This window comes from Myodes glareolus, chromosome 7 (assembly GCF_982192425.1).
Source record: "Myodes glareolus chromosome 7, mMyoGla1.1, whole genome shotgun sequence".
NCBI lineage: Eukaryota > Metazoa > Chordata > Mammalia > Rodentia > Cricetidae > Myodes > Myodes glareolus.
In genome coordinates this window covers 5,327,756-5,352,267 of record NC_142032.1, presented here as the reverse complement: position 1 = coordinate 5,352,267, position 24,512 = coordinate 5,327,756, and the positions used below count along the sequence as shown (strand labels likewise).

The 24,512-nt window shown below is 47.6% G+C and overlaps 1 protein-coding gene across 6 annotated transcripts in view; it reads right to left on the bottom strand.

Moving 5' to 3' along the window:
* The window catches only part of Nrap (nebulin related anchoring protein), a 74,106-nt gene that overhangs the window by 13,351 nt on the left and 36,243 nt on the right, over nt 1-24,512 (bottom strand). For 4 of the 6 annotated variants that reach the window (XM_048424359.3, XM_085694127.2, XM_085694125.2 and 1 more), the window contains 15 exons: nt 22,563-22,661; nt 19,337-19,441; nt 18,522-18,629; nt 18,096-18,407; nt 16,624-16,728; nt 13,490-13,588; nt 11,832-11,936; nt 11,020-11,127; nt 10,373-10,486; nt 8,299-8,496; nt 6,681-6,785; nt 4,505-4,603; nt 3,083-3,187; nt 2,643-2,750; nt 1,490-1,801 (listed from right to left, as the gene is read on the bottom strand). In XM_048424359.3, the coding sequence (XP_048280316.3) occupies nt 1,490-1,801; nt 2,643-2,750; nt 3,083-3,187; nt 4,505-4,603; nt 6,681-6,785; nt 8,299-8,496; nt 10,373-10,486; nt 11,020-11,127; nt 11,832-11,936; nt 13,490-13,588; nt 16,624-16,728; nt 18,096-18,407; nt 18,522-18,629; nt 19,337-19,441; nt 22,563-22,661 (2,082 nt within the window). The remainder of the gene's footprint in view (nt 1-1,489; nt 1,802-2,642; nt 2,751-3,082; nt 3,188-4,504; nt 4,604-6,680; nt 6,786-8,298; nt 8,497-10,372; nt 10,487-11,019; nt 11,128-11,831; nt 11,937-13,489; nt 13,589-16,623; nt 16,729-18,095; nt 18,408-18,521; nt 18,630-19,336; nt 19,442-22,562; nt 22,662-24,512) is intronic. The other 2 variants (XM_085694126.2, XM_085694129.2) reach the window with 2 other exon arrangements.

Genomic DNA, 24,512 nt, shown 5'->3' with positions numbered 1-24,512 from the left:
CCGGCTCGCTCTTGCTCTCGACTAGGGCAAGCTCTCTCCTTTGAGTCCAACAGTCTACACCTGTTGACCCAAGTTCGTTACTGCTTTAAGATCCTCTAAGAGAGCAGGAGTTTGGAGAGTAGAATGTGAGCCCACCTTACCAAGCCTACCCTACCAGCTGGCCCTGCCCAGAGCTGCAGCAAAGGCAAAGATGTCAGTCAATATCAGCCATGGCTGTAGTACCGTAGCCCTTCAGCCCATCCTTCCCATCCCTAGGCCAATGCTCTCTGCTCCATCCCCTGAGACCTCTTCATTCACCCATATCCTTTTTTCATGTGTGTGTAGTGTTCATAGTATATACATACATGTTCACATCACAAGTGTGTGTGGTACACATGTGTATGCACATGTACAAGCCTGAAATTGGCATCAGGCCTGCCCTTCAATCATTCTCCACTTTATTGATTGAGGCGGGGTTTCTCACTGAACCTGAAGTTTGCTGATTTCTGGCTAGCCAAGCTATCCAGCTTGATCTGGGGACTCCCGCCTCTATTTTCTAACTGCTGACTTTTATGTGGGTTCTGGGGCGGTCTAAACTCTGGTCCTCTCACCTCTATGCCAAGTGCTTTGGTAGCTGCTCCATCTCCCCAGCTTTCCACATGACTTCTATTTGCCACCAGACACGCCACGACTGTTCCTGCTCATGTCTTTGTCTCGGAACTTACTGTCCTATTTGTACAGATTTCTCTACCTCCTTCCCTCCTCTCCTTTAGGCCTTTGTTCAGATGTTGCCATTCCACTGAGAACTAGAGATGCCCTGCTGTAAATGGCACATAAGCTGGGTGGTGGCACATGTGGGCACCACCATAACCAGAGCACTTCAGAAGTTGTGGGAGAAGCACCTCACATCTTAGGCCATCCTGGGCTATATAGCAAGTCCCTGCCAAAAACAAAACAACAAAAAAACAAAAAACAAAAAAAAAACCCCAGAAAGATTGCATGTATGCATGAACACACACACACACACACACACACACACACACACACACACCTCTTCCCACCCTACTTCTGTGTTCTATTTATCTCCCTAGCAGGTATCACCATCCGAGATATAAGGTATTGGCCCATATCAATCATCATTAATCTTCCCCAAGGCAGTGGAAGTTCCACAAACACAGGAGATATTTTTTTACTCTTTTCCTGAAAACTGCATTCTCCCAGAAAGAGAGAAGAATTGAAGGGAGGAGAGAAAAGGAGAGAAGAGGACAGGAAAGCAGATGGGAGAGGAGGTCAGAAACTCAGAGCAGATATTCAGGTGAAAAGAGATGAAAAACAAGATAAACCAGCAACGTGCTGGCCATATAGTAGCTGCTCAATAAATGTCAGCTGAGGAAATAATCCCCACCTGGCGGACATAGGTCAAACAAGGATGGAGAGGGTTCAGAGGTCAAAGATGGACCCCGGGTATGGTGGAAAGCAGGCGGGAGTGTCAGCGCTGTATAAGCCCTACCTCACTCTGTAGGGCATGGGCTTTCTTGGCGCAGGCCATCTTCAGATCCTCTGGCAGAGCAGTGAACTCATGGCACTGTGTACGGTAGTCACGGTCACTGGCCAGGGCCTGGGCCTTCCTGGCGTGGACCAGGTGCATCATATCCATGGGCAGGTGGCACTGGGCTTGGCTTTGGGCCGCCTCCTTCTTGTACTGATTCTCGCTCTGCAGCTGGCCCATCCGCTGGCAGTGCCGTAGCCTTGGGTCATCGCTCGCACTCCGGACCCCGATGAGCCGTCCCCGCTCCTTCACGAAGTCATGCCTATAGAGAAACTAGAAGGGACAGCCAGCTGGTCAGGGGCCAGCATGCAGCTAGCATGTACTCACCTCACAACGGTATATAAGCATTGTGTGTCTGCTTGTTTAACTTCATCACGGGCCAAGGGGAGGGATCACCTCTTATGATCCAGGTAGTCATGACTCTAAGATCTATCATAGACGGTTGGCCCAAAGTATCCCTCCCTCCCTCCCTCCCTCAGGGCTGAAGAATGAAAACATTAGACCTCCCTTCCTATCTAATTAAAATCAGATCCTTAGAACCTCAGGAAGCACCCTGCTCCCCTTGGGTATCCTGTGGCCAAAAGGAATTTCATCAAAAAGGGTAAAAAAAGAAACTTGTATTTTATTCACTCATATTTGGAAAAACATTAAACCCCAAAGGCAGGATCTGCTCGTTTGAAACCCACGTTTTCTGTGATTTGTTTGTAGGAAAGAGAAGTCTCCTTCGTATCCCAGAGCTATGGATATACGGAGCACAGCTGGAGGATTGTGGAGGGGGAGACGGAGGCAAGGGGGAGGCGACCGCCATCTCCTTTCTGTCCTTGTTCTGGGCGGTGCTGCAGACAGGCAGCTCCCATGTGACCACTGTCTGCACTTTGCAATAAGACTTGAGTCACGGGCTCCTTCAGCCAGAGACCTCAGCGTGAATTTAAAGTGTGCTCGGCCCTCCCACCTTTCGCCCAAGGACTTCGTGCAGAGCTAACAGATTCTGCAGGTGATGTCTTGTCTCACACAGATACAGATTTGCTTTAATGTGGGGAAAATCAGTCTCACACATTGTTTTCTATGAAGTTAACAGAGAGGAGGCAAGATGGAGGTCAGAGAGTCCACTCACGTCACTGGCTATGTCCCCGGATGCCCGCGCGGCCTGGAACGGGAGAGCATCTATCGTCAGCTTGTAGCCTTGAGCACGAAGATTGTGCCAAGACTCCTTGTATTTTGCCTAAAATGGGAACACATGTATATCTTGAAAAAAAATATGTGAATCAATGAACAAAGACTGCATGCCCTTTCATTTGAGGCATGGTGTCCTATAATCCACTTGTGAGTAGTAAACGGTTTCTGTTTCACAGAGCAAACTCTCATTAGCCCATGCCCTGTGGTAGGCTCTGAGCATACATGTACATATAACACACATAGATTTTACATGGGCATCTGGAATGAGTGCTTTTGTAGAAGCTGAGGCAAATGGGGAGGTGGCTGTCAGATCACTTGCGTGACACCATGCTGGTGACTTTGGAACATGCTTGAACTTCAGTGGGGAAGAAGACTTACCTCGCTCAGGTTGTCTGCATTGGCTTTCGCTCGGGCGAACTCAGGCAAACCAAGGGTCATGGTGTACTGGTGTCGGGCATCCTCGCCAGCTGCTTTGTAGAGACGCTGAACCCAAGTGAAAAATAAATGGACAGTGAGAAGCATGGCAACGGACGCCTCCTTGACAAGCGGTGTGTGTCCTGTGTGTGCGACTGGGCAAGCATGACGGTGAACACGCCTTGGACACAGCTGCAGCCTGGGTCACCAAGACATTCTTTTTGGTAAAGTCAGACTTTGTGAGTGAAATCGAGTAAAACGGAAGGACCGTGTAATGAATTGCAGTTTGTTCCACTAGATGTTAAGGAAGGTGAACAGGTGGAGACTGTCCTGAAATCCATCCCCCTGATACAACACAGATCATCTGAGACCTGGGGCTTACAACAGATGAGCTGCCGGTAGAAAGAGGCAGCCCTGGTCTTTGCCCTTTCCTGGTACCAGAGAGCAAGCTGAGCCGGGGCTGCCCTGGAAGATTTGTCCCTGTGCTCAGAAATGGGCCAGTGCTTGCTGACTTCTGCAAGGTCAGAGCCCCTCCTAAAACACAGTCACCCCACCGCCCACAATTTAGAAAGACGGAACGAGGGCAAGCAAGAACGTTAACTTGATGGCCTCTCTGTGCTCCGTCTCTTTGGGGCATCATTATCCTCAGGTGATACCTCCAGCTTCAGAAGGTTTGAGTCAGATGTGGAGGCGAAGAGCAAAAATAGCCAGATTTCCACAGAGCTTCTGAAAGCTAGAGTTGGGAGAACCTTAAAAAGCGAAAACGATCTGCTAACATGTCTGCTCAGCTGGTGTGAGAGCCGCAGCAAGATGGCAAGCCAGCAGGCAGGGGAGATCATTTCGGCAGAGGAGACCCCTTCCGTTTCTTTTGTTTGTTACTGGGAGTAGTAAGCTTTGGGATGAATGCATTGAGTGAATAGTGAGTGAGGTTCAGACGAGGCGAAGGTTCAAGAACCCAGACAGATGTCACAGTCCAGACCTGCCCTTGGGTAACCATAGACCTCCATAAATGAACATTATATGGGTTTGCCACCATCTGCCTCGACTAGAAGCACAAGTCAGCATCTCTCAGATTGCTATGTGCAAAAGAGCCAGCTAACGGCCTTGTCTGGTGACTCTTTGGATCCAGCCACTCCAGGGTGTGCCCTGAGACTGGGATTCCAGCCTGCCCTGGTCTAGAGGAGCCAGACTACAGTCTGAAGCAAATGCCCAACTCCTTCCTTTCCTTTGGAAGATGTGTTAGGTTCTGTATGAAATGGTCTTTTCTTTCCAAATCCCCCACAAACTCAAATGCCTCTCTCCCTCTTGGCCCATAATAATTCATACATCCCCCTCCCCTTTCCCTCTTTAAATCTAGCCATCCTTGAACAGCTCTGGAGAGTTCACCTCGTTGGTGATCTGGTTGCTGAACTTGGCATGCAGAAGGTCCGGAGTATCTGTCACAGCTGTGTACTTGAATGACCCAGGATGTTGGCGGTATTTACTCTGAAAAATGAAGAAAAGATGCTTGGTAAGGGAGAAAACAGTTAATGCTGTAAATCTTAATTAAATGTGTGTGTGTTGTGTGTGCTGTGTGTGTAGTATATGTGTAAGTGATGTGTGTGGTATATGTGCGTGTGGCATGCATATGAGTATGCTGTGCATGTGTGGTGTGTGTGGTGTGTGTATGGTGTGAGTGTGTGGTGTGTGTATAGTGTATGTGTGAGTGATGTGTGTGATGTATATGTGTGATGCTGTGTGTGTGTGTGCTGTATGTGTGTGGTGTGTGTGTAATATGTTTGGTGTGTGCGGATGTGTATGATGTATGTGTGTGCACATATGCATCTGTGTGTTTTTATGTGCACATGCATGTGAATTCCAGAGGATAATTGGGGGTAATTGTTCCTCAGAACAATATAAATATCTTCTTTTTGAGACAGGTCTCTCACTGGATGTGAGCCTTGCTAACTAGAGATCTCCAGAATCCCTCTGCCTCTGCCTTCCCCATGCTGGAACTGTAAGTGTATGCTGCCACCACTAAAGCCTCCCCTTGCCCAGCCCATCATTCTGGAGCCCGGCTAGTCACCTCCCTGTCCAGGAGACCAGAACCAACTACACCTGCAGCCTGGACCTGACAAGGCTTGGTGTCTTCATCATTAAGGATGCATGATGCCAACTGTGTGCCTTCAAAACCCCACACCTGAGTAAAGATGCATGTGGGGTTCCACATTTGTAACCCCAGCACTGGGGAGACAGAGACAGGCAGATCCCTGGGGCTCACTGGCCAGACTACTTAGACTACTTAGCGAATTTCAGGTCAGGGAGAATCCCTGTCTCAAAGAGCAAGGTGGACGGCCCCTGAGGAATAACATCTAGGCCCCAGGTACACACACAAGTGCACACACACCCCCCACCTGACTGTACCAGGACTCGGAAGGCCACCGGCAGAGCCCAGCCTCTATGGGTCCTTTGAGGAGTCACACGGGGCTCTGATGGGAATGGGTTGCGGAGAGCTTCGAAGCAAAGACTGCTCTGGAAATGCAGAGCCTAGGACTCCTGAGATCACACAGGGCACTGTCTGCCCACCTTAGCTTGCAGGCTGGGGCCAAACATCTACCCCACTATTCCCACACTGCCCCGTCCTTGCGTCCACCATGAGTATCAACCCAAGTCCCCTCTTAGGGTGAGTAAGGCTCCCCATGCACTTAGAAAGCTAAGAATTCTGAAACTATTTATTTATTTATTTTTTACCAAGAAATCAGCAAGCACATAGCTGCCATTTCAACACAGTTGTCAGAGAAACACTGGGCTTAAATCGGTGCCAATCCTTACAAAGCCAAACCGAGATGTTCTGTATAACCCCATGTGACTAATTTAGAAGCCAGGGATCCGAAAGGACAAGGAGCTAGGCTGAGGTCACAAAGCAAATGAGAGCTAACTTAGAATTTCCATCCCTTATTTGTTGGTTTCCAAAGCCTGGCTGCTCTGCATTGTACCATAGGGCTGCCCTTCAAAGGGCCTAGGAAGAGTACATCTTAGGAGCTCCTGAATCAGTCTTATGTTTTAATAGAGGAAGTGACTTGATAGTCTTGTGTGTGTGCGTGCATGTGTGTGTGCGTGTGTGTGTGTGTGTGTGTGTGTGTGTGTGTGTGTGTGTGTGTGTGAAAGCCAGAGGGCAATGTGGGGTGTCTTTCTCTATTCCCCTCCACTCCAGGTCTCTCACTGAACCTGGAGCTCACCGATTCAGCTAGACTTGTAGGCTGGTGAGCTCCAGGGATCCTCTGCCTCCACCTCCAGAGAACTGAGATTACAGATCTGCACCACAGTGCCTGGCTGTTTCAGTGAGTGCTGGGGATCTAAACTTAGAGCCTCATGTTTACTGATTGAACTCTATCTGCTGAGCCCTCTCACCAGTCCCCAACAAACGTTCTTACACGGTCTGAATGGAAACTCCAATAAGAACTGCACTAGGCAAAAGGTGACAGCTTAACCTCCAAGGGCCTGAGCAGGGGGGACACAAAGTGCCTGAGATGTCTGCCACGGATGCCCCACCACCATTCCCCGCTCTGGAGTTTCACATTACCTCGCTGATGAGCTCAGATGCTTTCTTTCTTCCTTCAATCTCCAGCGTGCCAGGGATGACACAGGGAACACCACGCATGAAGTTCAAGTCTGAACGGTACAGATTCTACCCGGAATAAACAAACATCAGAAAAGCCAACCTCCAAACAAAGAAGCCAGAGTAGCCAGGGTCTCGGGACACTGTCTGAAAGCACACGCCTAGCACTCCAGGCAGCATCGATCTGCCTGTGTACAGATGTGGTGCCACTCAGCAACGGTGCACAAGAGCCTCAGTAAAGGCTTGTCTGGGGAAGCATGGGTCAGAAGGAAATCATCCGGCTGTCACTTCTCTGTGAGTAGCTGCGACAGGGAGGCCGGACGGAGTTCTGTTCTAATGTGAACTATCAAAACATAAACGCTGGAGAGGGTTGTGGCTAGACAGTCAGGTGTCTTGGGGCAAATGTACAAATGGTTTATCTGATCTTTCAAACAAAAGCCAGCAGCAGCGGGCGGTATTAATTAATCATGGGTTAAGGAAGAACTAATGAATGAATCCAAAATAACTTGGCAAAGACTCATTCTGGTCAGTACCTGTGTGGGGAAGAGCAAGAATCACCTAGGTGGTTTGGAATGACAGTTTAAAGAGTCCCCGAATCTATGCCCCTCAGACAGCAGAGCACCCTCTGGATGTGCTGCCTTCCGATTGTCACCACAGCACCAGACAGGGTAAGTGACAAATGGCCTGAGATGAGTATGGCAGTTCCCTCATCCCTATAGCTACACTCAGGTTCCTGACAATTTGTGTGATTCAGTAAGTGCTGTCCACAGACACGATGCTCCAAGGGATGTCAGATTCTGGATCTGAGCCCTGCTTGACTTGCACGCACTGCTGAACCAAGATGGAGGTCTCACTTTCCTCCACAGGACTTCTTGCTTGCGCATGCCTGGAACACGCAGACCTAGCAGGCTGAGTTGGAAAGTGGGTACCAGGGATGCTGCTGCCTTTGGGGAGAGCATGCTTCACTTCTTCATGTATGTGAGGCTGCCTAACTCCCCTGTGGCTCATTGCCTTGAGGAACAGGTATCAGGGGTTAAACATGCCACCAGAGGAGTAAAGATGCTTCACAAGGACCAAGACAACCCTGGAAGGCATTGCCAGTGCCTGACTGCCTGGCCCTGATCTATGTTCTTCCCATAAAACATAGAAGTAAAAAGGGTTTCCACCCAACCCAAGACCAGGGGCAAAACTGGAAAATCCTGAAAAGCCACAAACCCATGTGGCATCTCACCTATTCCTCAAGTACAGTTGATTCACCTTAAATGACTGATTTGCCTTCCTGTATCTTGTACATTTTCTCTGGACAAGGGAATTGTTAATATAGGGATATGGTGGGGGCTAGATAAAGTTATTTCAATGCTTTGAATTCAGTAGAAACACTCAAGGACCGACGACGGTTCTCACTAGAGCATTGCAATTAACTGTGCATTTGGATCCTGTGAGAGCTCTTGGGCTAAGAGTTTAGGATCTCTGACCTCAGGAACCTCTGGAGGCTTCACAGAGCCAAGAGGAACTTGAGGGTCCCTGCCTTGTGGTATGAAATGCTAGAAGGGCCCCGAGGGAGAGGCCCCGGGCTCTTTACCTCACTCTGCAACTTGTGAGCTTTCTTGGCACAGCTCAGCCTCAGGTCTTCTGCCAAGGATGTGTGTTGGGGGAGCGGATGTCTGTAGTCCTGGTCGCTGGCCAGGTTCTGAGCCTTCTTGGCATGCACCAAGGTTACCATGTCCAGCGGCAGATGGAAGTGAGCCTTTGAGTGTTCAAAGGCTTTCTTATAATTCACCTAGAGGGGCAGACAGATCAACAGCCACTATTTCAAAGCTGCTGTTTGCACAGGATCATCAGGGACAGCAGCGATGATGCAGTTGTCCCATCAAACAGAGATACTGATGCAAGACCGTACCCCTCCTTGCAGACACTGACCTAATAAGCATGCTTGAGTTTGGTTCCTAACTTTGCAACTCCTGTTTTCTGAAAACCACGGGCCTGGGTCAGGTCATGGCTCTCTCATCAGGGGAAAATATAGGCAAGAAGCAGATCTAATACCAGTGACTCCCTTGCTCAGTTTCCTAGGCCATCCCATTTTAGAGTGTCAAGAACACACCTGGGCAACTCGTGTTCCACCCAATGTATCTTTCCCCAATATCTGCTTAAGTTCACAGATTCCCCTGTTACTCCACCTATTAAAGAGCGTCATCAAACATTCCAGGATTCCCTAGTCAATCTTAGAGCCTATGGGAGTAGAAAAACTGGTTCTGAGCATAGATATTCATCCCTCAAGCCCAATGTATGGCCTGCAAAGTGAGGGAGAAGCCCAGTGCAGCCCCACCAGCCTTGGGAGGAACTGGGAGGCTGGCAGCTCTTCTCTGGATTCAGGTGCAGAGTCTCTACCCTTTCCTTTTGCCAGTTGTCCTCTAGCACTTCAATTCAACCGCTGGACCCAAACCTCCCACTCTCCTGTCACTGATTGTGCCCCCGCTCTTAAATCAATGCCAAGGCCTCCCATCTAATTCCATCCTCAGGGGTCAGCAGTCCAAGATGGAAAGCACAGTTGGAGAAAGGGAAAGTGAAACACACAGAGAAAATAGTAGCAGAGAACGAACGAAGCTGTGGGTCAGGGAAAAGGGAGAGGGAGAAGGAAAGGGAGAGGGAGAGAGAGAGAAAGAGAGAGAGAGAGAGGCTGCACTGTCTCCATGGAGCCTGCCTCTTTCTAGCTGACTCTGGGTAAGGGACCGAGTCACTCAGTCTCCTTATCAATAAGCCAGAATAAATACAAAGTAGAGATTCTAGAGAGGCAGTTTGGCAGTTAAATAAGATATTGCATAGGCTGGGCCTCTGAAACATGTTGGGCACAGCTTTCACCCCTGACATTTGCCCCTTACACATGTGCATGAAGGTGATGTGTACACATGTGTACCAGAGAACACAGGATGACAATAATTGTCAGAGGGTAATGCAAACCAGGTGCCTACATTTACGAGAGCACAGATAAGAATGAAGTGGGGTATGTGTGTGCATGAGTACCCATGTGCATGTGTGATGTATGTGTGTGTGTGCATGCATACCCATGTGCATATGTGTGTGCATACCCACATGCATGTGTGTGTACATGTGTATGTGTACCCATGTGCATGTATGCATGTGCATCCACGTGAATGCAAGCATGCAAGTATGTCTGAGTAAGTACACACTCTATCTACACAGCTACACTATGAACAACTTCAACAGATTGTAGCCTGCAGGAATCCAGTCTACCTTCTAACCAGCAATCTAGAACTTCTTGCATAAATCTTTCTCCATTTCTAAACATTTGCAGGAATTCGCTCTACAGTGCACACATGTGTGCGTGCACGCGCACGCACGCACACACACACACACACACACACACACACACACACAAATCCTGCAGACCAAACACATCCCACAGACCACCTAAATCCAAGTCAAAGAATGCCTATCCCTGCAAGGAACTAGGGGCTCCATAAATCCAACCTCGTTTTACGGTAGAAGCAGCTGAAACCCAGAGGTGATTTCATAACTCTACACAGCAAACTGGCAGCAGAAGCATCACCCACTTCTAAGAGGCTGCGACCTGAACTGGCTGTGCCAGGAGCATCGTCAGGTGGGCCTCAGAGCTCCCTCCATCTCCTCCCACTTACACCGCTCTGCAGCGAGGTCGCATGGACTGCGTGTGCGAGGCTGAGGTCGTCTTCCAAGCCCCGGGAGCCAAGCATCTGTCCTTTCATTCTCTCAAATGCTTCTTTGTATTTGTACTAAAGGGAAAGAGAGCGGGAGAGAGCACAGGCTCAGGGACAAGGGACACAGAATGGAAGAGGTGGGTATTGGGCGAAAATGTTTTGTTCTTTTGACAGTAACTGGGTGAGTTGAAAGAAAGCGCGCAGGAGTCGTCGAAAAGTCTATTCTTTCATATGCAAGACTCCCAATGACTAAAGGGCTCCAATTTGAAATGGCAGAAGCGTTAACACTTGGGCGGCCCGAGCTGGGAGAAGGTGCAGGCATTGTTAGCAGGCTCTTCACAGGCCGGATTTATGAAAACTCTTGGTGGAGGGTACATTTCATCTGCCCAGGTTCCATGTTTACAGTTGGGCATTCGGCTTTGTGCCCCAGGCTAGGGAATGTTTTGTGTAAGATGTACTCTCCCACACTGGTCATTATCCGGTTGCCCTGACACAGTCAGTGTGGACAGGAGTGGATATTATATCCACAGGCAAAAGAAGGCAAGAGTTAGAGGTAAAAGAACTGCAAACAGGTTTGGATTAAAGTCGTCACCGGATTGGAAGCTTACATCACTTATAATGTCGCCGGATGCCTTGGCTGCCTGGAACGGAAGGGCATCCAATCTCAGCTTGTAGCCACCATCCCGAAGTCGGCTCCAGGATTCCTTATAGCGTGTCTGGCAGGGAGAAAGGCACAAATCTGATGGTCTGTTTTTCTCCAACAGGAATCTGGTTAGCAGTGGGTCTCTCTCTCTCTCTCTCTCTCTCTCTCTCTCTCTCTCTCTCTCTCTCTCTCTCTCTCCCACCCACAGCCCCATCTGGGAGCTAAAAATCACTGCGGGTTAGAATGGATTATCCCACCTCCCACCCAGCCAAAAGGGGACTGGTTACAAACAAAGACTCTGAAGTCTGATAGACCTAGATCTGATTGAGCAGCAAGCTCATTGGATTAAGAAAGCCTAAGGCTGTGTTTGGATAGCTCATTATACAAGATAGAGAATAGCCAAATGCCTCAAAGACCAGGAGTGATGGGGAGAAGGGTTCTTATAGAAACCACAATGGGGAAGAGTTAACATCCCCAGATGTGTCCTTGGCACAGCCACCACCTACATGGAGCTCTACTGAGATGTTTCTGTCATATTTCAGCTCCTGCATCCAAAGGCCTCGGTAGGAAGGCAGGGACTTCTCCTGTGTCATTCCCCAGTTAGTTTCTGTCTTGCCCAGGACCAGCTATTTAAAGGGCCCACCACAAACTCAAGTGTGGATTCCCTTGTTCAGAGAAGTGATAAAAGTCAACCTAGTGACAGCTCGGGGCACCACGCATGCCCATGAGACGCACCGCCCTCCTGTCTCTGAACCCAGTATCGTCTGGAAGATTCACCTCACTGATGTTCATGGCGTTCAGCTTGGCCAGAAGGACTTCAGGCAAGTCCACGGTCTGCGTGTAATGGTGCTTTATGCTTTCTCCTTGCTCCCTATACAATCTCTGTGGGTCGAGAGAGGACTTTGCATTAAACCCAGAACCTTTCCCATGCAGCCAGCAGCCACGAGGCAGAGGACCCACGGCTGCTATATCATCATAGAGACCTGATAACGGCACCCTGCCTCCACTCAGGTCTCTCCTGCCTGGCACAGCGACATTCACGGCGCTCTCTCCTCAGTTCTGTCTTCCATCTCAGAGCATGGCAGGTGGAAATGGTCCCCACCCCCAATGCTACACTCTTAAGGACCTCTGAGGCAGTGTCAGCTGGAGAAAACAAGGTGTGGCCACACTTGACTCATCCAGCTATCCACCTCGGGCTACGCAACAGGGAATAATGACCCAGAAAGTGCACAGGTAATAACCATTCTACAGGGATGTTTCCCAGGCCCGCCTCTACCTTCTGCCCTTCCCCGCCATCTGGGATCCCTGACCCAGTCAATATCCCCCTAGGAAGTTCAGGTTTCCTTTCCCAGAACTCCAAGTGAGCTCTGGGCAGCGTGGAGTTTGCTAGATGACATACAGAGTTAGCATAGCACCTAAGAAAATTTCTAAATCGTGCTTTTCCATCCTAGGCCCTATCAGGCCCGTCCAAGGTTCTACATATTGCAGCAGCGCCCCCTAGAGTTGGTTAGGGTTAGGACACAACATGTGTTTTTCTTCCTCAAGAAATTCTTGTCCAACTGTGTTTCTCAGAATTCAATGTGATGCTAATGAACTGGTAAACAAGAATTCAGTTCCTAAACCAAAGTGTGGGACTCACACCTTCTCACAGCCTAAAGAGTACCTAGGCCCTTTTTGGGGTGGGCTACAGAAAACCAACCAGAATTTCTCAGAAAGTCATAGAGGGGATTTTGAAAGCAGGATCCCCAAGGATTGTAAATATTTTTGCATATCAGAAGTTGGCTATTTTAAGATATTAAAAGCTAGGTCTGCCTTACACACAGACTCTGGACTTTGCTCAGTAGTTAATTCCTGTGCTTAGGAGAGGTTTTTATAAGACCTCAATGCTCCATTTAGTCTCTGGTGAACTGAGCATGGGTCAAATCTTGGTTTCTGACAATATACAGAATATGGGATGTGGCTTACGTCAGGCTTATATCCACAAATCAGACTCAAATCATTTCTTAAAGCGTGGAGAAATGAGAACACAAGGTCAATCCCTGCCCTCGGATCCCAAGAAGTCCCAAGCAGGGCTTCATCATCCCAATTAGACAGAATTTTACCCAGAGTTCTAGCTCTAAAAACAACATTTGGAACAAAAGGAAAAGGGGGAAAAGACCTCCTGGTTACAAATCTTTAAGCTATGCAAATACAAGGAAGGAGAGCATCCGAGGGGCAGTGGGGTGCAGAGCCCCACTTGGCACACTGAGTACGGGAACGCCCCATTTGCATCCTAATGAGAAAGCAACCCTGCAGAGGGGAGCTTCATAAAAGACAAGGGGACCCTTCATCCTCAGGACGACAGAAGGAGCAGGCCCGAGATCCCCTCCGCTTCAATCAGACCGCTGAAAGAGAGCCCACTCTCGGGCTCATAATGTATATACATTATCACTTCCATCCACTGCTTGGGTATAACTAATCCTGGCCTGGACCATCTCCGGAGCGTCTTTAATACTGGTGAACTTCAAAGCATCTGGACGCTGACGGTGCTTCTTCTGTTGAGCAGGCAAAGATCAAAGCTGTGAATTTTGTGCTGCTCTTTCATGCCATTTGAAAGAGAAAAATCACAGTTGCTTGAGATTAGAGTGAATTTGTGAACATAATTATTATTCGGCTTCCTCCATCTTTATATCCTAGGTACCTTCAGGTTAATATTTGTTTCAATTTAAGAATAACCTCATGTCAATTAACTTTAAAGTAGTGCTACCCAGTGCAAAGACAACATCTCAAAATTAGATTACACCCGTAAAATACTGTAGGGTGCACACTTCCAAAGTCAGTCTTTCCGGGGCTTCAAGCCCCGCGCCACAGTTGCTTACGTGTCTTAGTTGGGTAAGAAAGTGCGTTCCCGGTTACATTTATCGACTGAAGCTTTCTGTTCTCCTTCTCCCGAATGACTTAGCAGGCATTAACCCATTCAAGACCCAGCCTTTAACATGCAAGGTGCATTCACTTTAGACCATGGTCTCTTTAGCATATGTGGTGATCCTCAAAGCTACGGCACACATGAGGAAAAGGATACCATTGCCGCCGCTGAGAGTTGTTAGAGCGTTTGGAAGACGTGAACATATGCATTAAATAAAACACAAATCAATAACAAAAATGTGAATGCTGGCACAAAGCTAAAGGACTCATGTTGGAGAACTCTGGATAACACGATTAAGTTTGCTCCCTTTCTTTGAATTTTTCAGGGCCTGAAATATTATGATTTTAATGGTATGATGGAGTTTATTTCTCCCAAATCATGTTATTTTCTAAACACCTGCTCATTGTCTGTTTGGATTGGAACATATTGCACTGTGCTGTCTTAGTCCACTTAATCTGGTCAGTCGCCTGTGTTTTGTAAATGAAGCCTTACTGGGCCACAGCCCCACACATTCACTAACATATGGACGGTCGCCATTCTGGCTAGTTGTGAATCAGCAAAGTTAGAAATATTTACTACCCGGGCCTTCACAGAATAGCTCTAATGATTCCTGCTCCACACCAACAAGGTGTGTGTTTGTCTTTGTCCACGTGTGACTGCATGTATACATGTATCTGTGTGTGCATGAAATACATATACACATGTTTGTACATGTGTGAATTTATTCATACATGTGTAAATAGATGTATGCATGTATGTGTGCAAATGTGTGAATGCACATGTGTGTATGTGTGGCTACATTTACACATGTGTAAATGCATGTGTGTGCATACGTGTATGAATGCATGTATACTGGTATATATATGTGTGTGTATATGAGTTTGAAAGTGAGTTCTTGTATATATGAGTGCATGTATTTGTGAATTCATGTATTGTATGTGTGCATGTGTGTGTGAGTGAATGCATGTATGTCTACATGTGTGTATGTGTGTGTAAGCATGTCCATATTCATGTGTGGCTCTTTCCACAGTGTCTGGTGTTCTCTCTGAAAGTTAATCATCCAATTTGACAAGAACCTAGAAACATCAAATAGTCGGGGAAAGTTATTAAAGTAGATCTCGCCTGATATATAGTTTGAAGACTGGTCTGAAGCAAAGATGCTAAGAAAATAAGCAGCTCTCTTGAGAAAGGCTGCAGCACGAGGAAAGGGACGTGGCACAGTTACGTCACTGTGGGCAAAGGACTCTGCCAGTCTTTGGTGCTGGACTTAGACACATGAGGGAATCATCTGGGAGCCTGAAGTGGGCTTGACGCAGTGTGCAGGCTCAGGACCTCCTTTCTGGAAGGACTCGGAGCTGAGGGCTTGGGGTGGTTAATCCTCCGACCCAGATGTTTGCTCCCACAGCGTCTCATGTCCGTTCTCCTGAGAGGGCCACACTGAGGAACACGGGGCAGCATTGACCCTGCTGAGGTCTCAGGGTTCTTTGGGTCTTAAGTGTTGAGTAAGGTCTCTGAAAATGAGGTCAGTGGGCATAGGGCAAGTTCAGGAGCCTCCGCTCATGTGTAGAAACTAGAATGCAGCCCCACAGGAAACTGCAACACTGAGCAAGGGCTTTACAAAGCCAATGTGGCTGTCGCCATGCACTGACGGGGCAAACAATATGAAACCCTCTTTGAAACAATATCTCAGGAGCCTCCTGCCAGTCTTCCAGGGTTATACACACTAAGGGTTCCTTCCTGGACCAGTCTACTCTAAAGCCAGTGAAATGCCCCCTTGCCTTCTGGGCACAGCCATTTCCAACAGGCATGGAGAGCAATGGATTCGGGACATTTGATGATACTGGGCCTATGATGAGTTTCCAGTCCTGAATCTCAGAGGTGCTCCGTGCAGCAGCAATTCTGTCCCATGCCTCCCCCAGAGGGCATCTGCCCACATCTGCAAGCTTTTAGGTTGCCACCACTGGCAGAGAGTGCTTCTGACATCTAGAGGCCAGAGAGACTCTGCTGAACATCCCCTAAGGCCCCACATGGCACCAGAAAGAATCGACAAGGTGTTGCCGGCACTGAGGTAGAACCCTGCCCTGACTCGGCCAACCTGAAAACTGCCGCCCAGAGAGGCTGCTGAGAGACTCCGTGAAAAGGTCTTCCCATACACGAAACCACCTTAAAGACAGCTAGGGTGACTGGGGGCTGTCAAAAGTGAGGTTGGAAACGGCAGAAGGGATGTGTCCCTCCCACGAGAAAGACCCGACTCTGTCACTATTGGACAACAATGTAAATATTCACCAACTGTTTACACTGAGGTAACAGAGGGAGAAGCGTGCGTGAAGTCACGAAAGGGCTTCCTGGGTGCCATCGACGTACCTTTCCATCGAGTCTCCCTGCCGCTTCACTAAGAAGGTCAGGGGTGGGTGATTGAGCTCTGTTTGGCTGTCATTATTATAAAAGCCACTTGTCACCTACTTTGTTTTTGCCGGGACTCCGCGGGCCCCTCCTGGCGTGTGTTTGGTATGTGGCTTCTCTCTAATTACTAGCCCTAGTCCGGCTTCGGAGGCCCTTTCATGTGCCTTTGCCTTTCGAGTGGAAATTATTTTAATTTTATACTGAAATGCCGCACGCCTAATGCAGCCAAGCCCCGTCACACACACTGTCAGGAAATCTCACCTCACTAATGAGTTCTCCTGCCTTCTTCGCCTGCTCCACATTTAATGACCCGGTGGCGACCCAACCCGTGCCTTTCATCCACTTCACATCTGCCCTGTATTGGTTCTGACAAAGGAGAGAGGAAGGGGGAGAGGCAGGCCTCTGTTACCGCGCAGACATGTAAAGGGCTGTTAGCAGTTCCCAGTATGCCCTCGGTGCCAGCTGAGCTAAATTAAATGCCACTTTGTCTTATCTGTTTCTGAAGAGTCATGGGTGAGGCCCCCAAATATACAATTAGCCCCCTCTTAATCAGAGGTCTCCCCATAGACGGTGGCTTCGGGCCCTACCCAACCCTATCTGGAGTACGCAAGGTGCATAGTCAGCCTCATTAGGGACGCGTCCTCCCCTGAACAAAGCACCCTCACTGTCTGTTGTGGCAGTTTTCTTGTTTAGAATGACATGCTGGGGAGAGGACAATGATGGCCTGCAGCGGAATCACGCAGGAGCTCCTGGAGAGACCCTCGCACAAAACCTGGGCCTTCCCAGGGAGCCACTTCCTTCCTCTGACCACCGTGGGGCACGGAGCAGAGCTCCCATCTCTTCACTAGCTATGAATGAGTAGTTTTAATGAAACTGTTTAAAGGGAGACTTTTCTCTAAAATCAGTCTATTCTTTCCCTCTCTCTCTCTCTCTCTCTCTCTCTCTCTCTCTCTCTCTCTCTCTTTCTCTCTCTCTCACACACACACAGACACACACATACACATACATACAGAGAGAGAGAAACCTGTATATAACGACCTGTCTATAACTGATCTGATCACACATATTCTTTTCCAAGAATCAACCAAATACAGAAAGAAGACAGAACCAAGCATGGGGTATAAGGAGGAAGGAGAGGTGGCTTTTGAAGATCCATAAGCTACTCATTCAAAAAGTGGGGACCTTTAGAGCTGGAATGAGGGGTCAGTGACTCTCTCAGAGTTGACCACAGCTGGGGAAGTCACCAGTGCGTTCAACTCCAGCATCAAAGGGAAATCTAGAACATGTATTACTCAGAATTCCAGAAAAGGAGCTCTGTCTCTCTGACTGTTGGTATATAACTTCAAGTCAGGATGAGCAGAATTAACCAGCAGGAAGTAAGAGTGTTTCCCCTGAGAAATCCAAGAAATATGTACCCCAGAAGCATGAATGATTACCCCCAAAGATCTGGTGAAACAAAAGATTTCAAGCAACAACAACAAAATCCAGCACAGGCATGTACACGCACGCATGCACGCGCAGACACACACACACACACACACACACACACAGTATACATATACACACATAGTATACACACATTGTGCACACGCTGTACACACACAGTATAGACACACACACTGCACAATGCACACACACTGTATGCATACACTGTACACACACTGCACACACACTGCACACACACACACACACACACACACACGAGTGTGTGCATATACAAGCTCAGAGCTTACATCACTTTGTAGGCCATAGGCCTTCTTGGCCCACTCCACCTTCATGTCAGTGGGCAGAGCTGTGAAGCAGTGTGAGGCTGTCCTGTAGCCCACGTTCGTGGCTAAGTGCTGTGCCTGGCGGGCGTGGGCGAGGTGGATCATGTCGAGGGAGATGTGGCACTGAGACTTGGTGTCCTCAAAGCCTTTCCTGTACTCCAGGTCGCTCTGGAGCTTGGACATCTGCAGTGAGTGGCTCATGCGTGAATCTCCCTGTGCGCTCGCTGCTCCGATGAGTTTTCCTCTGGATCTTTCATAGTCCTCCTTGTACTTCACCTAGGGTAAACCACACAGCTTTCCCATAGGAGCCCAGAGGCTCAGGGAGACGAAGATTCCGACCAGACAAACAGCAGCTGAGCCGTGCTTCTGCCCAGTGACTGACGGACTCACCTCACTGGCCAGGTCTCTCCTAGCTTTGGCCGTCAAGAATGTCAAGGAGTCGAGTCTCAGCTCAAATCCTTTTGCCTTCTGCCTCTCCCAGCTGCTCTTGTACAGCGTCTGGGGAGACACAGGAGAGCAGTGGTCATCCGTGGTGAGATGACCGATGCCTCTAGACTCTGTGAAAAGCTTCCTAAGAAGCAACAGCAATGCAACCTTCCCTAGGCTGAGAACCCTGCATCTCCATCCTGCCCGAAGGCCTCTTGGCACGTTGCGCTTCCATCAAAGGCTTTAAAAACATACCCTAGGAGTCTTACAGAAGTCTCATAAACATCTCAGATGCCACGACATCCACGGGACAGCATTGGAAGGTCTGTCCTCTGGGTCTGCCCCCACACACCAGCGGCAGGACTCTCTCCTGCACCATCCCCCTCCAGCCTCCAGCCCCTGGGCCCTTTCTTTGTCCCTCCCATCCCAAACCCCTGCCTCCACATTCTAAGGTCTTTCTTCTGGAAAGCCTCCCTTCTTTTCAGTGTGGGAATAACTTCAGCCTCTCCCCTCCTTCTATCTCTCCTGCCACCACTCGTTCTGACTCTTGGAGTAACCTCTCTTCTACCCACGTGATCCATTCTGTGACTTAAGAACCCTGCCATCCATTGCTAGGAAGGTGGCTTTCCTCTTCCCTGGTCAGGAACCAGATCCCCTGGGATGACCAGATACCCTCTAGTTGAACCAGACACTACCAGTGTGACTGGTGGGTTTGATGACCAGGAACCATAGAGATGCTGGGGAACTCAGCCCACATCTGCCCACTCCTCCTGTGGTACCTCACTGAGTTGAGCAGCATTGGCCCGGGCTTGCAAGAAGAAAGGCTCATCTTTGCTGATGCTGTACTGATGGATAGATTGCTCATTGCCAGCCTTGTACGCCACCTGATGAGAGAGAGAGAGAGAGAGAGAGAGAGAGAGAGAGAGAGAGAGAGAGAGTGAGCAGGGTTGGGGAAGGATAACGGTGGGTTACCATCACAATTGGAGCCACATAGATGGAATCAAGGATGTGGAGGAAACTACAACAAGCCAGGCACACCGGCCACGTGATATCACTCATCTGCGGAAACTGAAAAGGTGACCTCATAAAAGTAGAAAAAAGCAGGGGGGACAGGAGTCAGGGAGAATAGATGCATAATAGACAAAAAATACAGCTGTTGGGAAGTAGTTCTGTTATATATATATATATATATATGTATATATATATATATATAAAACAGTGTGTTATATATATATATATAGTGTGTGTGTGTGTGTGTGTGTGTATACAGGGAAGTACACAGATATATGTGTACACACACATATGTAGGCCACCCTTGGTCTGCAAAATTAATTTTGCATTCTTGAGAGAAATACCAAGAACATTGAAGGTTCCCAACATATAGAAATCATATTTGAAAATTAGAAATGCTAACTACTGTGGTTTGGTCACTATACATGGTATTCATGTATCAGATTATAATGCTGTACGTCATAACTAAGTATAAATATTATAAGTCAGTTAGAGGAAATACATGCTTATGTCTGTAATCCCAGCACTTGGGAGGCTGAAGCAGGAGTATTGTTGAGGGTTTCAGGCCAGCCTGGGCTATAGAGTAAGATCCTTATCTCTAAAAGCAAACATAAAAAACTAAATATGGAACACCAGGACAATTAGCAGGAGTGACATGGCAGAGATTATCGTACCTTTTACTTATGATAGAATTAAAAAATTATGAGAAGACAATGGACCCTGGCAAAGAACTTGTGTTAATTTTTCCAAAAGCAACAACTTTAACCTTATAAAGAGAACTAATTGGATCCTTCCCCACATTGCACGTGCCACACCAACAACTGAAGCCCCTATAGTCTATACTGATGCAAATAAATCAGGAAAGGCAGGTTACAAATCAGAAGATTTAAATAAAGTGGAACAAAGCCATTATAATTATGTCCAAAAGGCAGAATTACATGCTATTCTTGTGGTACTGAGGGATTTAAAAAAAAAATTTCTCAATATAGTTACTGATTTGCAATATGCAAAAAGAGTTGTTTTGCATATCAGAACCACTGAATTTATACCAAATGATACAGATTTGACTTCTTTATTTATTCAGGTTCAAGATATAATCAGGAATTGACTTTGTTCCATATACATAAGACGCATCCAGTCTCATACGGGTCTGCCAGGTCCTCTAGCACGAGGTAATGCAGAAATTGATCAATTATTGATTGGAAGTGTGCTGCAGGCCTCAGAATTTCATAAAAACCATCACGTCAATAGCAAAGGCTTAAAAAGGGACTTTTCTATTACATGGCAACAAGCTAAGGTCACTATAATGAGATGCTCTACTTGTTCTTTATATAACCAAACACTGCTACCTGCAGGGACTAACCCAAAGGGTACTCAAAAAAAAAATGAAATCTGACAGATGGATGTGCTACACTTCATAGAATTTGAAAAATTAAAATATGTACACCACACCATCAATACCTACTCAGGTTTTCAATGAGCAACTACTTTGAGTTCAGAAAAGGCTGATTCAATAATCACACATTTACTAGAAGTTACAGCAATCAGGGGTATACCTGCACAAATAAAGACAGACAATGCTCCAAGATATGTCTCTAAGAAAATGAAACCATGAAACCATTTTTGCTTATTACAATATTAAACATATTACAGGTATACCATTCAATCCTATAGGCCAGTTGTGGTGGCATACACCTTTAATCCCAGCACTCAGGAGGCAGAGGCAGGAGGATCTCTGTGAGTTCAAGGTCAGTTTCGCCAAGAAGAAAACAAGCTCCAAGTGGAGTGTCCCCAGTGCCCAACATTCTCTCAGGAATAGGTTGGTGCTGCCAGGAGCAGTCGTGTCTCATGCCAACAGAACCCTAAGTTATTTAAATGCCGTATTCTACAGTTCTTTAAAGTGTTTGAAGATAACCTATCTATCTAAACTATAGCTCTGTACATCTAGAAAACCTAAGTAACAAGACTACAATGTTTGATTACTACAGATGACTATCTATTCATCTGCATTTCTTAACTATCCGTTACATTTTAAAATGAGCTGCACAAACAAAATACCTTAAACAAGAGCAGAAATACATATACACAGTGTAGCAAATTAACCTTAAATTTGTATCAGTAGACCGAAGTCCATACCAATATAAAGTATTCATCTCTATATACCAGACATTAAGAAACAACATGGGAAGAAATATTTAGGGACAGAGATTAACATAAACATCCTCCAGGTTTTCTGCTTTCACATCTTTCCCTAGAATTCCCCCATGAACATCAAAATTACTCCCCCAACCCAGAGAGCTCCAGAGAGACTAGCCAGGAAGCACACTCCCTCCTGCACCCCATGATCAGCCTTCATACGCTGGAGGAAGTAACTGACCCCAGGAAGTGGGCAGTGACCAGGCCAGCTTATCCGTAGAAACAGACTCTACTTTCTCTCTTCTCCCCTCCCAAAGTTGTGTTTGTAAGCAGTATCTTACTCCTGCCTCGGGCAGCGCTTCTGGAAGGGGTGTAGCATTTGTTGGACCCTTGGGAAGGGAGGTTAGGAGGAGCAGACTGTGGCATTAGCAGAAGGGCTCTGGGTTGGACAGCAGTCTGTAAACCATACAGACAGTAGCTTGCTCTGACTCCCTTCTGTGAACTTAATCGGCACATGGTCAAAAGCAAATCCTCCTCCAACATAATTCTCTGTTAATCCAGAATTATAGTCTGGGATAGAGAACAGAATAAAGAGAAACAAGAGAGAGGGACTTAAGATATCCTGACAGCAAAAGAAGCAGCGTATCCGTCTATCTTGGTGACTGCAGAGGAGCAGGGTGTGCTGAGCTGGGAGGCTGGTGATTTATCTGCAGTCGTGGGCCTGCAGGACGCCAGGTCCAGCCTCCTGAGGGGCTCTCTGATTCCTGAGCTGCACCTGGGCAGCACCTGAGGTTGTCTCCAGAGATCCCAGGCCCATGACACAGCAAACTGGTGCCACCAGAGCAAATCAGGACTCACCCCACTCTGCAGCTCCTGACTCTTCTTGGCATGTTCCATCTGGGAACTATCGGCCACACTGGTGAACTTCAGTTCATCGGCCCGCTGACGGTAGTTTTTCTATTTCCAAAGAAAAGGTATCTCATAGTCCCCATAGTACCTTTTGTATATGGCGGATGCAGTTGCCCCCCCCTCCCGCCATATACACGCACACACACACTTTTGTACTTTTTATGGCTCAAACATTTCCTTGGGCAGGGAGTGGGGACATTGCAGGTCCTAAAACAGAACCTCACAGTGTGTGTGTGTGTGTGTGTGTGTGTGTGTGTGTGTGTGAGAGAGAGAGAGAGAGAGAGAGAGAATGTGTGTGTGTGAATACACATACAAGGTGTGCATATATGTGTGAGGATGTATATGCACATGTATATACATGCATGTAGAGGCCAGGGGTCAATCTTGGGTGTCTTTCTTCACCTCTCTCTACCTCATTCTTTGAGGCAGGGTCTCTCACTGAACCTGAACTTGTCTGCACTACACTGGCAGGCCAAGAAGCTCGGGTCTCCTCCTGCCTCTGCTTCACAGGAGTCTGTTTTAATTGTGATGACTGGTGAGACCTTTGGTGCCTCTCAGCAAGCCCTGCATTGTACTGTGTACATCATGTGTGTGGGGGGGTCTGTCTCCCAAACCGAGGTCTGACACTAGAGGGTGAAGTAGAGCAAACTTGGTTAAAACTACAAAGGCAGGTTCAAATCTCACCTCCACCGCATTCCAATTCCCTTACTGGGTGTGTGTCTCTTAACAGATCCAAGACCCTCTTCCTTAAGCTGTACAATGATAATAAGGAAGGAGCCTCTGTCACCCTGAACAAAATGCTTCAATGCCCATTCTTTCCATGTGACCTAAGTACACGCAACACAAGGCTGGTACCTCTCCATCACCACTGCCTTTGATGTCCCCATGAATTAAGTCAAGAGGAACATCAAAGCCACAGGTCAAAGGTCAGAAGTCATATGCCATTCTGTATCTCTGAGGTCTGTTTTGTCTGAAGTCTGTCTTTGTCCCCTAGTCAGTAACTAATTGACAAATTTTCGAATGTGCTAATTCTGTCTCCCCGCGGGGACTTCTTGTCTTTCCTGAGGATTATTTCCTCTGACTTTTTCCACTGGAGTTGCCAAGATGGATGAGAAAGGAGGCCTCTGAGGATGACTTGTTCACACCATAGTGTAGGGAACTCACAAGCTGGTACCACTGGAGCTTCTAGTGCCATTAGCAGATTTCTGCATATTTTGAGGACCCAATAGTGACAGGAATGTTGGGCGCCTCAAATTCCCTTCTTTTAAAAGGAAAACACAGATGTAAGAGAAGGCTTACTACAAACACCAGACTCCAGTTCAGAAGAAATCATATACCCCACCCCACCTCAAAACAGGCATGATGCTACATCCTCACTTCATCCTGCTGGGATGGGGAATCAACCTTGGAGACACAGCCTCTGGGTGTGCTACTTAGGGTGTTTCCAGATGGGTTCAACTGGGGTGCTAAGGCACACCCTGAATATGGGTGGCACCATCCCAGGGACTAAGGATCCAGACATCATCATCATCATCATTAATAAAAGAACTGGGTATCAGCATCCATCTCTTTCTGTTTCCTAACTGTGGGTGTCATTAGACCTTACACTCCTGCCACCATTCCTTTCCCACCACGACAGACAGGACCATCAAACCCTAAGTCCCTGCTCCCATGTCTTCCCCACCATGACAGACTGAATCACCAAACCCTAAGCTCCCCCTGCCACCATGCCTTCTCCACCACAACAGACTGGACCATCAAACCCTAAGCTAAAATAGTCCCTTCTAGTCTAAAAAAAAGCAAAACCTTGTAGTGCCAGTATTCCAGAGAGACTGCTGACTGTCCTCCCGGACTCCTGGGCTGGATGGGAAGGTTCATTCACCATGTAGTTGAGCAATG